The sequence below is a fragment of the Tachysurus fulvidraco genome, chromosome 22 (genome assembly GCF_022655615.1).
Source record: "Tachysurus fulvidraco isolate hzauxx_2018 chromosome 22, HZAU_PFXX_2.0, whole genome shotgun sequence".
NCBI lineage: Eukaryota > Metazoa > Chordata > Actinopteri > Siluriformes > Bagridae > Tachysurus > Tachysurus fulvidraco.
The window spans coordinates 16151324-16167201 of record NC_062539.1 but is presented as its reverse complement, the minus strand read 5'-3'; the positions used below and the strand labels follow the sequence as shown (position 1 = coordinate 16167201).

General features: G+C 40.8%; 1 protein-coding gene across 4 annotated transcripts in view; it reads right to left on the bottom strand.

The window, feature by feature from the left end:
* LOC113640316 (syntaxin 1A (brain)) overlaps positions 1–15878 on the bottom strand; it is a 119294-nt gene that overhangs the window by 86918 nt on the left and 16498 nt on the right. For all 4 annotated transcript variants that reach the window (XM_047806398.1, XM_047806397.1, XM_047806399.1 and 1 more), the window contains exon 2: positions 13773–13847. In XM_047806398.1, the coding sequence (XP_047662354.1) occupies positions 13773–13847 (75 nt within the window). The remainder of the gene's footprint in view (positions 1–13772; positions 13848–15878) is intronic.

Below are 15878 nucleotides of genomic sequence, written 5' to 3'. Positions count from 1 at the left end.
GTTTAAGTGCTATTTTTTTTTTACCTGTATTGAGGGTTCATGTGTGTATAACCTTTAAAGGTTGATCCAGAGGGATGAAACCTTTAGTGGGAATAAACTGCATATATGTAGGGTTTCTTTTTTTAATCTGATCAGATATTCTAAATGGATACATATACATTTTTTAAACCTTCCCAGAAATGTTCACAGTGCGTCTGTTGAGACAAGTTGGACAAGTTTCCAAGAGTTGAAATTTTCATGTTTGCTGCAGCTCTGTACAATGCATTTATTTATTCATTCATCCTTAGTAACTGCCTGTTCCGGGTTGCATTGGTTTCAATTAAGCTCGTTTAAAGGTGGGGTCTCCGTTGTTTGAAAGCCAATGTTGATATTTGAAATCACCAAAACAAACACGCCCCAAACCCAAAATGGGTCCCAACCCTGTTTTGATAGCTCCGCCCCACACATACACCAGACAAGTATAACCCAGACAAGTATTATGGCAGAACCTGTAGGGGCAGCTGACCGAGGGTATATTTTCATCAATAACTGAACACAATGAGTAATACTATGGTGATACAAATGTGTTTTTGTAGTACTGTGTGTTGTACCGTGAACGGCTTGTCTCCATTTCACACGGAAGACTTTCAGTTCTCTCCAGCGCTAGAACACTCTCTCCGCCCATACTGACAAGACACGCCCCTTTCTGTTCATTGGCTACACGTTAGTTTTGTTTTCGTTTTGTTTGGCAGCCCGACTCTGTTTTCTGAAGCATTTTTCAAACAACGCAGACCACACCTTTAAGTTAGACCAAACCAACACACCGAATTCAATATACGATGTGTGGTGAAATATCATTAGCAGCTACCAACAAATATAATAACTGTGGGATTAAAAAAACAGTTCCACAAACACTCAGTGTAACTGAGGTCGAGGAACTGAACAAGAACTCACACCACATAGAGATTGAGCTGATGGTGTTTCTAAATTTGGGTTTAATCCAGTGGGGTTTTTTTTTTGGAAGCATCATGGGAGATTTTGTATTTATTTATGTATTTTGTTTATAAAAAATTTAGGCCACGCCCACAGCACAATTTGAAATCCAAGCAGAAATACAGATATTTAAAGCACTAAACAGATAAAGATAGAAATACAGATAGCAGGGTTTCCCGGAGTTCGGGCGGCCCGCCTAAGCTGGGAAACCCTACCGCCGTAACGAGGTCGTCCAAAAAAAATATTCCGCTGCACAAAAGGCCGTCAAGTGCATCTCGGAGAATAGCGCGGACGCGCTTCACACCGCGAGCGGGCACGCGCGCCACACGGCCGAAATGGATAACCACAATGGATAAGCCACACGGATAACTAGCTAGTTGATAAAAGGCGTGACCGTGAGAACTGTAAGTGGACGTATGTTCTGGGTTTATTTAAGCCTGTTATTGTATTAGTCTGTAGTTCTTGCAAATTTAAAGTAAGTTAGCTGGTGATTTTGTTGTTTGAGTTCTTCACCTGCTAGCTAGGATGCACATGCCTGTTTTTAATAATTGTTAAACGTCGTCCAGAGTCTGTGGTCTATCTCACAAAGAAGCCCCGCCCCTCCCGGGCCCCGCCCCTCTGCCCAGCCCTACCACCTTAACTGACAAAATTTCTGCGGGAAACTCTGAATAGTCCAAACAGATTAGCCATGATAACCTTCACAGAATACTGTGTGGAACCACAACCTTTGTATAATCTATGTATTTTAGTTGTATTATTGCTGGCTGTAATCTGCATCCCATCCTTGCTAATCACAAAGTTTCATATGACACAGCACAACTTCCCTTTGTTTCATCCTTTAGTTTAGCTTTTAGTACCACGGGGGGGGGGGTCACCTTCTTCTGGGTGTCACTCTTTTTTCCTTCTTCTTCTCCTTGGTAAACTCAAGAACTAAAAGCAATTCAAGAAATAAAATCTATCCTAATTCTAACATCACTGTGCACACTTACATACTGTAATGTTAATATTCCGAAAATTAGATTCATTGTATTACGTTTTTTACCGAATTATAGTATCGTAGTTTGTCCAAGGAAAGGTGTAGAAGACGGTAGTGAGAGCAGCTCTGCTGTATGGGTTAGAGACTGTAGCCATGAGGAAAAGACATGAGGCAGAGATGGTGGTAGCAGAGATGAGGATGTTGGGGTTCTCTTTAGGAGTGACGAGGATGGACGGGATTAGGAACGAGGACATCAGAGGGACGGAATCAGGTTGGCTGTTTTGGGGACAAGGACAGACAGACTAGATTGAGATGGTTTGGACATGTACAGAGGAGGGAGATGGTTATGTTGGTAAGAGGATGTTGGAGATGGAGATGCAGGTAAGAGGTCAAGAGGAAGGACAAAGTGGAGATGAAGGTAATTGGTGCGAGAGAAAAGGATGATGAGGATAGAGTTAGGTGGAAACTGATGATTCGCTGTGGTGACCCCTGACAGGAAAAGATGAAAGTAGAAGAAGATAAAGAAGAAAAAGAAGAAGTATAGTTTGTGCATTTGTATTATTAAAAAAATTAAACTGAATTGTATTGAAAGGGTCACTGGATTTATTTATTTGTTTGTTTGTTTGTTTGTTTGTTTATACAATTAAATCTCTCCAGAAAGTTCCAGAACCCATGATCTAATACCCCTCGGGCTAATAATCACACACCTTCACCCAAGTCTAGCTGCAGACTTTCTCCTGCCCTCCTCATCTCTGCTCTTTTCACGCCAGTTCCCCCTTAAGGTCCTGATCTAATAAGACACTGGATGATGTGATTTAATCTACACTCATATTGTTAGCTGAAATCCCAACCCGGGATTAGAAAAGCCACACACACACACACACACACACACACACACACACACACACACACACACACACACTCACACATTTACAAATTTTACTTGTGGTTGAAATATAAAGCTTGACTTGTCTCTATGATGGTTTCGTTCACATATTACATGGTGAATCCCTTCGGCAATAACGGTGCTGCTAGGTCATGGCTGATTTCCATTTCTCTGCTGCTCCCGAATACCGAGCAAGAATATTTCAAAGCAGAAGCTCAGATATAAAAGTGGCCAGGTTTTCTTGCGAGTGATCATAAACTCGTCATTTTAAAATCTCGAGACCTTGAACTTCCATCTGCTGGGATCGTATCCTGTGTCTCATTTTCAACGGACTTGAGCTAAGATCGAGAAAATACGTTAAAAAAAATTCTGTTAAAAGTTAAAATACTGCAGATGAGAAATTGTTCTGGAAATTCACTTTTTATTCACTTCAATTCAGTGTACTTGTATGGCGCTTATAACAATTCTCATTGTCTCAAAGCAGCTTTACAGAGGGACCAAAACAGAATAAAAAATAAAGTTTAACATGAAGTTACTATTTATCTCTAACGTTTATCTCGGTGATGGTGGTGAGGAAAAGCTCCCTGAGATGAAATGAGGAAGAAACCTTAAGAGGAACTAGACTCAGAAGTGAACCTCATCCTCATTTGGGTGACACTGGACAGGAAATAATGTCTATGTAAATAATGTCCTTTCTACAGTTCAACAGTTTATAGTCCAGTGGAATTAAGCAGCCGAGAGCTCCTGAGGAACTAACAGGTCAGAGCAATTTCCGAGTTCACCACAGACCCGACACTAATTCCTTCCTGCCGAAGTCTTTAAACGATCGCTTCAAATGATCGCTGTATGGTCAGGCTGAAGACCAGACCATACAGCTGACTGATGCAACAGTGGGTCAGAGAAGTTTTAGGGGTTTCAGCAACTGGAGCTGAAACACAAAGACTATGAAACAAATAATAAATATGGGTGCAAATAAGGGTGGCAACAACTTAAGACTAATGTTCTTTAAATTCTTAAAATTTTTGAAAGCCAATGTCGACATATAAAATCTTCAAAACAAACACGCCCCTAACCCAAATGGGTCCCACCCCTGTATCGATAGCTCCGCCCACACGTACATACGTAACCCAGGCGACTAACGGAAAGAAATGTGTCTTTATCATAGCTGAAGGGAAGAACAATACGATTGTAGATAAACAAACAAGCAAAAATGCCACACAAGCATAATGATGTAAAGGACAAAGGCATATATTAGTTCTGTGTAACAAAGCAAAACCAACGTTACTCACCTATCGAGAAGGAAAAAAGCGCCTCGGCGTCTTAAGTAAAGTCGGCCACATATTCACAGGTGGGAGTTTCCCGAGTCGATAACTCCTGAGCTAAACGCTGTTACTACACAAAACGCGGTTGTAGCTGCCTCTCTACATTACTACAATAGAAAAGAGGTGTTATTTGTGTAGTAACAGCGTTTAGCTCAGGAGTTATTGACTCGGGAAACTCCAACCTGTGAATATGTGGCCAACTTCCTGCTCCTTCAGTTCTCTCCAGCGCTGGAAAGCTGATCCTATATTAACACGTCCTACTTCTTGTCCTTATCGTAAGTCTTTCTTCTCTTTATTTCTTTATTTTTATCCTCCATGTCGATGTTAAAACCGCTTTCTGCTAACGTCACACACACGCACCGAACACTCTCTCCGCCACATATTGACAAGCCCCGCCCCTTTCTGCTCATTGGCTACACGTTAGTTTTGATTTTTGTTTCGATCTCTGTTTATTATTCGGCCCGACTCCTTTTCTGAAGCATTTCTCAAAAATCGGAGACCCCGCCTTTAACACAGGAACATTTTAATCAACGGATATCTGCGGTAGCGGTAACTCTGCGTCACGTTTTATTCCTTACACAGAAACAGTGGGATTGGGATTAATTGCTTTTCTGTTTTGTGTGTACTGATACAGTTGCTCATTTTTAAATTGGATTGACAATAATCCTTTTATATAAATTGACCGAAATAAGCGACAGAAATGGAACGACGTCGTTAACGTATAGCCGAAACGCAAGACTAAACGCCAGAAGATTTCGAGAGCGTTTCACACTAAACAGTCCTGAAAGCAGTAATAGTTGTGGCTTATTTTTAGAAACGTGTTGTGTCGGCTATCGCGCTAATTGCGCTACCTCGCTAACGCGCCGGGTACGACGAGAGCTGCTGTCTCTCGGTGGAAATGAACACAAAATGAGTGTTAATTAGTGACCCTTTTACAAAGAATAGCACTCCAGCTCTCGCCTTGTCTGATCTCTGTCAGTGTGGGACTGAAGAAAAAAAATATATATATATTTCTGAAATTTCTTTAAAAAAAAAAAAAAAAAGTAGCTGGAGGCACAAGAAAGAGAGTCACAAGGGCAAAAAACTGGTGTGGTCTGTTTGCTGTCTGCCACCCTGTCGAATCTGCCCTTGAATTGTTAATTACTGACAGGCCCTTGAATGAGTGGGGAGTTTAATTGTACTCTTTGACCCTCGTTGATGGCACATCCTTACACACTCACATCCATGCATTATCTCGCTCTCGGTCTCTGGTATGATGCCAGAAACGGACACAGTGCTCTTTAACAGATAAATGAAGGCTCAATGTGGCAGCCTTAAATTGGCCAAGACGTGCATGATTGGCAAGAACGGTCCAGTCAATGGTGACACAGACACAGCCTGGGAAGTACGAGTGTGTGTATGTGTGTGTGTGTGTGTGAGTGTGTGTGTGAGAGAGTGCGTGTCTCCAACACCTCCTTTGAGAGACTTTTCGAGTAAAGAGACTGCAGGACTCAAGGACAGATGCTACAGATGGCGGCTCTGTGACAACCTTATAATGAAAAAAATCGCAAAGTGAGGGTGTGAATAATACGTACTGAGTAAAAAAAACATCTTGCATCATATATAACTAGAGATAGCACAGCCGATACACAGAATCGGTATAAATTTGGATTTTTTTTTGGGGGGGGGGGGTGTTTGTGTATTTCCAAATTTAATATTAATTCTTTGCCATTCATTATATCTGAATGGGGGGGGTTGTATGTGTGTGTATGTCGGGGGGGGTGTTTGTGTATTTACAAATATAATATTAATTCTTTGCCATTCATTATATCTGAATGGGGGGGGGGTTTGTATGTGTGTGTGGGGGGGGGGGTGTTTGTGTATTTCCAAATATAATATTAATTCTTTGCCATTCATTATATCTGATGAGGGGGGGGGGGGTGTGTTGTGTATTTCCAAATATAATATTAATTCTTTGCCATTCATTATATCTGATGAGGAAGGGGGGGGGGTTGTATGTGTGTGTGTGTGTGGGGGGGGGGTGTTTGTGTATTTCCAAATATAATATTAATTCTTTGCCATTCATTATATCTGATAGGGGGGGGGATTGTATGTGTGTGTGTGTGTGTGTGGGGGGGGGGTTGTGTATTTCCAAATTCTTTGCCATTCATTATATCTGATAGGGGGGGGGATTGTATGTGTGTGTGTGTGTGGGGGGGGGGGGGTTGTGTATTTCCAAATATAATATTAATTCTTTGCCATTCATTATATCTATTATACTGTGATTATTTTTTGTGTGTGTGAAACACGTACATCATGTTTTTAGCATCATTATTTCCAGTATCCTTTGAGCGTTTCGATAAATCAATCAATAAATCAATCAATCAATAAATAAATAAATAATCGTCTGAATTTAGGAGCAGTATGAGAGCCATGCTACAGAAAACATCTGCAGCATCGAACACACTTCGCATGTAAAGACAAAGACAAATCCTACGGTAAACCTTAGCGAATTATGCTAATGTCCACTAGCGGGATTTCCAACAGTGTGATAGTAACACAATGCTGTATGTACATCAGTATTACAGTGTAAAGATATCAGTCTGCGTAACTTTATCCTTTATCCGTCTTCGTTTTTAATCAGATAAAGATAAAGTTATTGGATAATACAGACAGCATCATTTACTCAATCAAGCTAATATAATCATGATATCACTGGAACTGAAACATTAGCTTATCTTTCAGACGATCCTTTCCGTTAGCTGAGAGCTCTTCCGTTTGGCAGCTGAACGAACAGCAATAAATCGTGTACGATAAGGAGCTTATTGCCACACCTTAGAGTTTACCTGCCAGGAAATATAATGAGCCGAAGTGGCAGAATCTTCTAATTAAACAGCCCCATTAAAAAGACATTACATTAAGTCTCGCTTCGTTCCGCGTGATACGGGAAGTGCGATGTTTAGCTTTCGATTACACATCATGGAAATGCCTCAACATATTCGCGTACGAATGCTTTTTGTGATTGAACACAACATCCGCTGCAGGAGGTGATTAATCTGATCGCTTACAAGTGCAGCAATCTTTAAAGAACATTTTATACATAATAATAAATACATTTAATAATAAATTTCAATAAATAATACATTTCATTTAGAGTAGTGAAAAGAAACCCCCTAAAAAACACAGGGAGAACTCGCAAGCTCCACACACACACACACACACACACACACACACACACACATACACACACACACAAACACACAAACACACATACAGACACACATACAAACATACACACACACACACACACATACAGACACACATACATAACATACACACACACAAACACACACACACACACACAAACACATATACAGACACACACACACATATACAGACACACAAACATATACACACACATACACACACACACACATACAAACACACACACACACAAACATACATAAACACATACAAAAATGCACACACACACATACAAACACACACAAACATACATACACACAAACACACACATACAAACACATGCACAAACATACACAAACACACACACAAACATACACAAACACACAAACAAACAAACATAGAAACACATACAAACATACATACACACATACAAACATGCACACACACACATACAAACATACATACACACAAACACACAAACATACATACACACAAACACACATACACACAAACATACATACACACAAACACACAAACATACAAACACACACACACATACAAACACACACAAACAAACAGTACACACAAACACACACACAGACAAACATACATACACACACATATGCACACAAACACACACATACAAACATACATAAACAAATGCAAACATGCACACACACAAACAGACATACACACAAACACAAACATACATACACACATATACACACAAACATTTATACATACACATACACAAACATACACACACACACACACACACACCTCAGTTAATACATATATAATATAACTGGAGATAAAATGTATGTTGCTCTGAATAAGTGTGTTTGCCAAATGCCATAAATGTAAACACACAGAATGCAAAACTAGGAATCAAACCCTGGCAATGTGAGTCAAACCTATTAACACTAACCACACCAGACACATTGATATAAATAAAAGATATTCCTAGAATAATGGCTTGGAAAGTTAAAGCACATTTTTAAATGTATTATTCCAGAAGAGTAAAACAGTACGAGTAAAAGGCAGCGATACGAGATAAGTCAGATGTCATGCGTGACAATCAGGTGAAGAGATGCTGCCTATGTTTTAGCACCGCGAAGTGTACAGATGTAAGCGTGGGCTTGATGTGTGTTACGGTGTGTGTTCACATGACAGCTGCGTTAACCTCCCGACTAAGGCAAGACACTGAGATCTGAGTCACCTTCGCTGAGAGCTGAGTCAGTATCACTGAGATGTGATTCAGGCACAAAAACGATTATCTAACACGTCAGATGGCCGAAAACTCCTCTGACATTAAATATCACTTACTGATATGCAGAAACATTCAGCTCGTCGTGTTACCTAGAAAACTCATGCACTTACAAGCCAGTGACACCGGAGACTCCTTCCGTAAAAGTTAAACAAACTTTTCCGTACAGAAACCGATCGAAATAAATCAATCAATTAAATACACATTTTTCTTTGTTAAGTAGCATCATCGTTTCAAAATCAAATTCGCCTTTTAGTTGATTAAATTCCGTAGAGATATCGTAAGTCTCTGTAGAAGTTGTTACTATAGAAATGATAATATACTTTATATATATATTTTTTTTAGATATTTTGTCAATTTATTTTTCCTTGTTCCAAATTCATTTCCATTCATTTTCTATTCGATTTCATTTAATGTTTCTTTTAAATTCCTTTAAAAGTCATTCATTCATTCATTCATTCATTTTCTACCGCTTTATCCGAACTCCTCGGGTCACGGGGAGCCTGTGCCTATCTCAGGCGTCATCGGGCATCGAGGCAGGATACACCCTGGACGGAGTGCCAACCCATCACAGGGCACACACACACTCCCATTCACACACACACTCACACACTACGGACAATTTTCCAGAGATGCCAATTAACCTACCATGCATGTCTTTGGACCGGGGGAGGAAACCGGAGTACCCGGAGGAAACCCCCGAGGCACGGGGAGAACATGCAAACTCCGCACACACAAGGCGGAGGCGGGAATCGGAGGTGTGAGGCGAACGTGCTACCCACTAAGCCACCGTGCCCCCCCCTTTAAAAGTCAGACTTACAATTTTTACAATTTGAATAGCATTAGAATGATCTGGCCAATCAGAAACGAGCATTCAGCCATGCTGCAGTATATAAATAATTACATACAGTCAAACACTATGAGGTATGATGATTATATAAATCTTTCGGCTTTTCGCGTTAGGGGTCACCACGGCGAATCATCAGTTCCCATATATCTCTTCTTTGACCTCTTACCTGCAGCTCCATCTCTAACATCCTTCTTCCAATATAACTATCTCCCTCCTCTGTACATGTCCAAACCATCTCAATCTAGTCTCTCTGTCCTTGTCCCCAAAACAGAAAACCTGAGCCGTCCATCTGATTTGCTCGTTCCTAATACTGGACACCCTCAACCTCAACATCCTCATCTCTGCTACCTCAATCTCTGCCTCATGTCTTTTCCTCACGGCTACAGTCTCTAACACATACAGCAGAGCTGCTCTCACTACTTTCTTGTACACTCCTGACACTTTTCTCCACCCAATCCAACCCGCCTGCACCCGCCTCTTCACCTCTTTTCCACACGTCCCATCACACTGGACCTTCTTGGCCTCAGCCTCCTTTAACCTCACTGTTCTACTTCCCTCCCTCTCATACATACACATGTATTCTCTCTTACTAAAGCCCTGTTCGGACGGGATTAGTTTTACGTGGGGACGTGGAGTAATGCGATTTTACCTCAGGACGTCTGTAATATTAATTGGCCGATTCGAACGGGACAAGACATCTCAGTAAAACTAGCAGAAGTGGGAGGGGTAACTCGCTTTACGCACCACGGTAACCTCCTTGTCGTCATGTGCGTATGACGTCGTTTCCTGTTATCACGTACGCAAACAGACAACATGGCGCCTCCATGCTTGTAAAACGCGCCAAAAACTACATTTAAACGGGAAATGACGGAATTTTACCGTACATATTTACAGCGGGTCTATTCGGACGGGATCAGTATTACCTGAGGTCATTTTTCCGGACCTTTTTACAGAAGGTAAAAGTCGCCGTAATCTTTACTGACGTTGTCCGTAATGATTACCGAGATGGCACATTCGGACGGGACTAAAATCACAGAGAAGCTCTGGTAATAATTACTTTACCCCCCCACGTCCCCACGTAGAACTAATCCCGTCCGAACAGGGCTTAAGACTGACTTTCATTCCTCTTCTTTCCAGAGCAGACCTCCAACTTTCCAGATGTTCCTCCACCTGCTCTCGACTCTCACTACAGGTCACAGCAGTATCATTACATTTTGATCACTCTGTGGTTGCATTCTCGAGACTGGTCTGAAGGTAATACTTCATCTTCCTTATTGCATTTCCAAAACTAATATTTTAACAGAATTTATAACGTACGATGCTTCACTTAATGCATTCAGCGTGCGTTTGGTCCAACGTGACGGTTTGATGTTACATTGAAAGGTTATTTGGATTCCTGCTACTGAATTATGAATCTTGTCATATGCGTTTTTCATACTGAGTATATGAATTGTGCCTTTAGCCAAATATGAGTTATAACTTTAGGAGGACTCATTAATAACAGTGATATTGTACTGACTGGCTTCATCTGTTACAAAATAAAGTCAGTTTGGACCACATTTACTTACTCCAAATAGAAAAAAAAATAGTTTGTGCTGTAAGGTTGTACTTCAGTAAAGACTCATTTCACAATTTATTTCATTTTATTTTATATTGCTATTAATTTATGTTCGCCTCGCACCTCCAGGGTCGGGGGTTCGATTCCCGCCTCCGCCTTGTGTGTGTGGAGTTTGCATGTTCTCCCCGTGCCTCGGGGGTTTCCTCCGGGTACTCCGGTTTCCTCCCCCGGTTGATTGGCATCTCTGGAAAATTGTCCGTAGTGTGTGTGTGTGTGTGTGTGTGAATGAAAGTGTGTGTGTGCCCTGTGATGGGTTGGCACTCCGTCCAGGGTGTATCCTGCCTCGATGCCCGATGACGCCTGAGATAGGCACAGGCTCCCCGTGACCCGAGAAGTTCGGATAAGCGGTAGAAAATGAATGAATGAATCTAACTGATGAATCAGTCCATTTTTAACACCAGAATATTAAGTCAATAAAAATCGAACAGCATTCTCACAGTTCATCAGACATTTAGCAAAAGATTCCTACGTAGCGAATCAGTACATCGTGTACACAATTTCGGACACTGGTAAGGATCCTGGCTCACTATACATTGGGATGACTCGATTTCCATTACGCAATTTCATCTCAGTCACTGTAAAAAAAACCCAAACATCTAAAATATTTAAGTTTTATACGTCATATACAATTTGCTAGCTTCATTATACTCATTTCTGTCATGGTAGTTTAAGCAGGATAGCTAGTGGATTTTTTTAAGGGTTTAAACAACTCAAACAAACTTCACGTAGAATGTCAATAATGAGTCGTTTAAAAATAGTAAAAAAAAAAAAAAAAAAGAAAGTAATCAGTTAAGAGACAACAAAGATTGTTTTTTTCCATCTGGAAAAAAATAGATCACGTCATTTCCAGTAAGAGAACATACCCTGGTTTTTGTAGTGCTTTGTAGGATTTTTTTTAAAGAACACATGTCCTGAGAGAAAGAGAGAGAAAGTAAGAGAGAGAGAGAGAGAGAGAGAGAGAGAGAGAGAGAGAGAGAGAGAGAGAGAGAGATGGTGACAGCATTTAAATTGCCTGACTCACTGACCAGTGCCCTGAGTACAGAATTAGTGAGCTGATTGAGACGCTCACAATGACCTCCACGATCGAATCTTTTTTGAATGAATCGTTGAAGTGAGTCAGTGTATAAGCCAAGTCTAGTCTAAAAGATCTTTTGCAAATCCTGGTCTAAAAAAACCTGCTTCAATCAATTCCAAAAATCAATCATATCTTATAAAGCTAGAGTTAATGTTTAACATACGCAACCGTTGGTATTCAACAGAAAATTATAAACCTCCAGCGAGTTACTGTATAATTTAACTAATCATCTAACACGACGGCGGGTGGGGTGGGGGGGTGGCTTAGTGGTTAGCACATTTGCCTCACACCTCCAGGGTTGGGGGTTCGATTCCCGCCTCCGCCTTGTGTGTGTGGAGTTTGCATGTTCTCCCCTTGCCTCGGGGGTTTCCTCCGGGTACTCCGGTTTCCTCCCCCGGTCCAAAGACATGCACATTCGTTAAAAAACCAAGTACTCTGTAATAAAGTCAGTAACATACTGTATAGTGTAAGAATACAGCGCATTTAAGGATGGATTTTAAGATGCAGCTCACTTAACTGTACATTCAGATTGAATGCAGCCTTCACTGTTAGGGCCTTTTTACACCCGGTCACTTCGTGTGTTGTCTCTGATCCGATAGCTGTTCCGTTTACATCAGGCCACATAAAAGCGTCTCGGCGAATCGGAGATCGAACCGATCTTTTTACTCCCGCCCAAAATGCTAATATATTTTACCTCATTTCCGGGTAATTGAAATGGAACACGGTTGCTACAAAAAACAGCATTTACTGTTTGCTGCATTGTCACTGTCGGCAGCAGCGTGTTTTAAGACCCGACGAGACGCCTGGGTGAAAGATCGTTTCTGGCGCGATTCACGACTCGTGAGTCACCTGCGAGTGACGTACTTCCGTTTGGGAGGAGTATAGCGCTAATGTATGTGGCTTGAACAAGCACATTCATTTACACCTGTCCGGTTTCATCTGAAACGTGTCCCAGACCACCTCCTGAAGGGGTTAGTACCATCGGATTTATATCCGTCTCCAAAACGTTTCGGAGGGCATTTAGACCCGGTCTTTTTACCATCGGATAGCTATCTGATCACAGAAAACGCATGAAGTGACCAGGTGTAAAAAAGCCCCTTAGTTATCTCTGGATATAAAAGCCTGGGAGAATGAATACAAGCAATTGTAAATGTCTTCAAATGCAAACCAGAGAAGCAGATGAAAACGCCAGGGTGCCTCGTGTACCTGTATTATCCTTTCAAATGGTCTGAATATGAAATTCAGCCCACTGATGATTTTCAGGAACAGAATAAACTCGATTCTGAATGGAGATCGCAGCTTCTGACTCGTTTCCCTTTTAAAAATTCCAACACAAATCTCTTTAAACCCACTGTTGAAAAGTGAAGAATCTTCTTCACAAGGAAATCCCAGGCGGGATTTTAAGCTTCGGTGCGGATGAAAGCAGGCAGGGCCGTCCGATCTTTCTAATCAGACGCTGAAAGATATAACCTGTGTGTGTGTGTGTGTGTGTGTGTGTGTGTGTGTGTGTGTGTGTGTGTGTGTGTGTTTCTCTGATGACTTTGAGGATCGTCTGATTTTAAATTCCAGGAACCAGATCGATGTAGTGCAGATAAGAAATCATTCTAAATCTTGAAGATGTACCTGTTCAAAGAACTCATCCATGAAGCCTTTCTCCATGCCCACTGCCACCTCCTCCTCTTCTTCAGTGTCCTTACCCTGAGAGACAAAGAACATCCAATTAACATTAGCTCTTAATGTCAATCTAAACGAGCTTCTCGGGATCTTTTAACACGAGTCATGACTTTACGGTGCGGGATTTATTTCTCTACAGATTAATTAGTCATGCTATTTATAGCCAGTTTATTTTTAGGCAACTCCAGTTATGAAATGCATTACATCAAGCTTCATGAGACTTAGGGAAAGAGGCTTGAAACTCGCAGTCCCGTTAACTTTTGTTCGTTTTGGCACCTAGTGGTCAGAATCGGAACTACAACAAGCGCCACTAGAGGCCCATGGGGACAAGATCAATGCTGCCCCATTGTTCCGTGAACATTTGCAATGAAGGAGGATCACTGAACATGACAATTAATAAAGCGGTTGCCAGATTCATAATTTTTTGCACCATATCAGCTGACAATAAAAGACCTAATGTACAAAACAGTTTCTACTCTATTGCCTCTTTTCCACCGGAAAGAACCGGGTGCTGGTTCAGAGCTAGCGCTAGTGCTGGTTCAAAGTTGGTTCCACTGGCGAACCTTCTAAGAACCGGTTTGCCTTTCCACCGGCTAGAGAGCATCACAGCGCCGAGTGTGACGTCACTGTATACGTGTCACGTGTCCCAGCGACGTTAGCGTAGCAGCGACAAACACAAACACAATAATGGCGGATGTTGCTTTACTGTTAATGCTCATGGCTTTGCGAACCTACATCGGCATCCAAACGCGGTGAATAAAACGTGTACGTGCAGCTCCGTGTAATCTGTATAAAGGGAGGTCGTAATCGATAAAGTACATAACGTTATTTTATCGCTAACACAGAAAATAATTTAGCCTTAGCATGTAGCTACCTACTATCATGTGTACTGATAATGTATCATATCTCGGTAAAGTAAAAGTGTATTAAACATTAGTATACTTAAGGTACATTATCAAATGCGCTAACAGTAGCCCCGCCCACAGCTCCTGATGCAAGCGGTTCTTAAGTCTAGACCAGCAACGTTTTGGTGCTACTTAAGAACCACTTTTCCTGGTTCGGAGCCAGTGCTTTGGCGGTCGAAACAGAAAGAACTGGTTCTAAATTAGGCTCCAAACCTGCACTCAAACTGCCTCGGTGGAAAAGGGGCATATGATACATTATGTTCCAGAGATTTGAAGAAGAAAACGGAATGCTTTTTCAAGATTTTGAGTTAAAAGTTTTCTGTAGTCAAAAAGATCAAACAAGTCACTATTAAATAGTTGAGTAAAGTGGAAGAGATTTATTATAATATTTATAATAATATGTACTACAATTATAGAACACTTCGGACAGTCCAAATGGCTTTATAACTGAAGCGATCGTCCGCGATTAAGTCTGTGAAGATCCTTTAATTTTTTATGTCAGTTTTTCTTTTGGTGTTCATTTTGTCGCTCGTAAATTTATGTTTTTCTTCTTTTGTTGAACTTTGGATCCAGATGTTTTTTTTTCCTTATGCCTGTTTTCCCTCTTATGCAGCTGCCCTATTGCCTTTTGAATCATTTTTTTTGTTCCTGCATAAGATTTTTTATTGTATTGCATTTAATTATCTGTATTATTTAATTATTTGTCGTCACTCGTTTATTGTTGTGTGGTAACAAAAAGGTAAATGTTTCTGGGTTTGAAATTAGTTGTGATTGATTGATTGATTGATTGATTGATTGATTGATTGATTGATTGATTGATTTATTCGCTCTGTTTTTCTTCTTTCTTTCTTTCTTTTTTTTGAGTTGAAGATGATGTACTGAATTGTAATGAAATATGATTGGAATTGAACGCGAACAGAAAAGTTTGAGATCGACTTTCTTCCATTTTTAAAAAAAAAATAAAATAAAATAAAAAGTAATTCCTATGTGTAGTGTCTCTGATGATTCATTCATTCATTCATTCATTTTCTACCGCTTATCCGAACTTCTCGTGTCACGGGGAGAACATCTCAGGCATCATCGGGCATCGAGGCAGGATACACCCAGGACGGAGTTCCAACCCATCACAGGGCACACACACACACACACA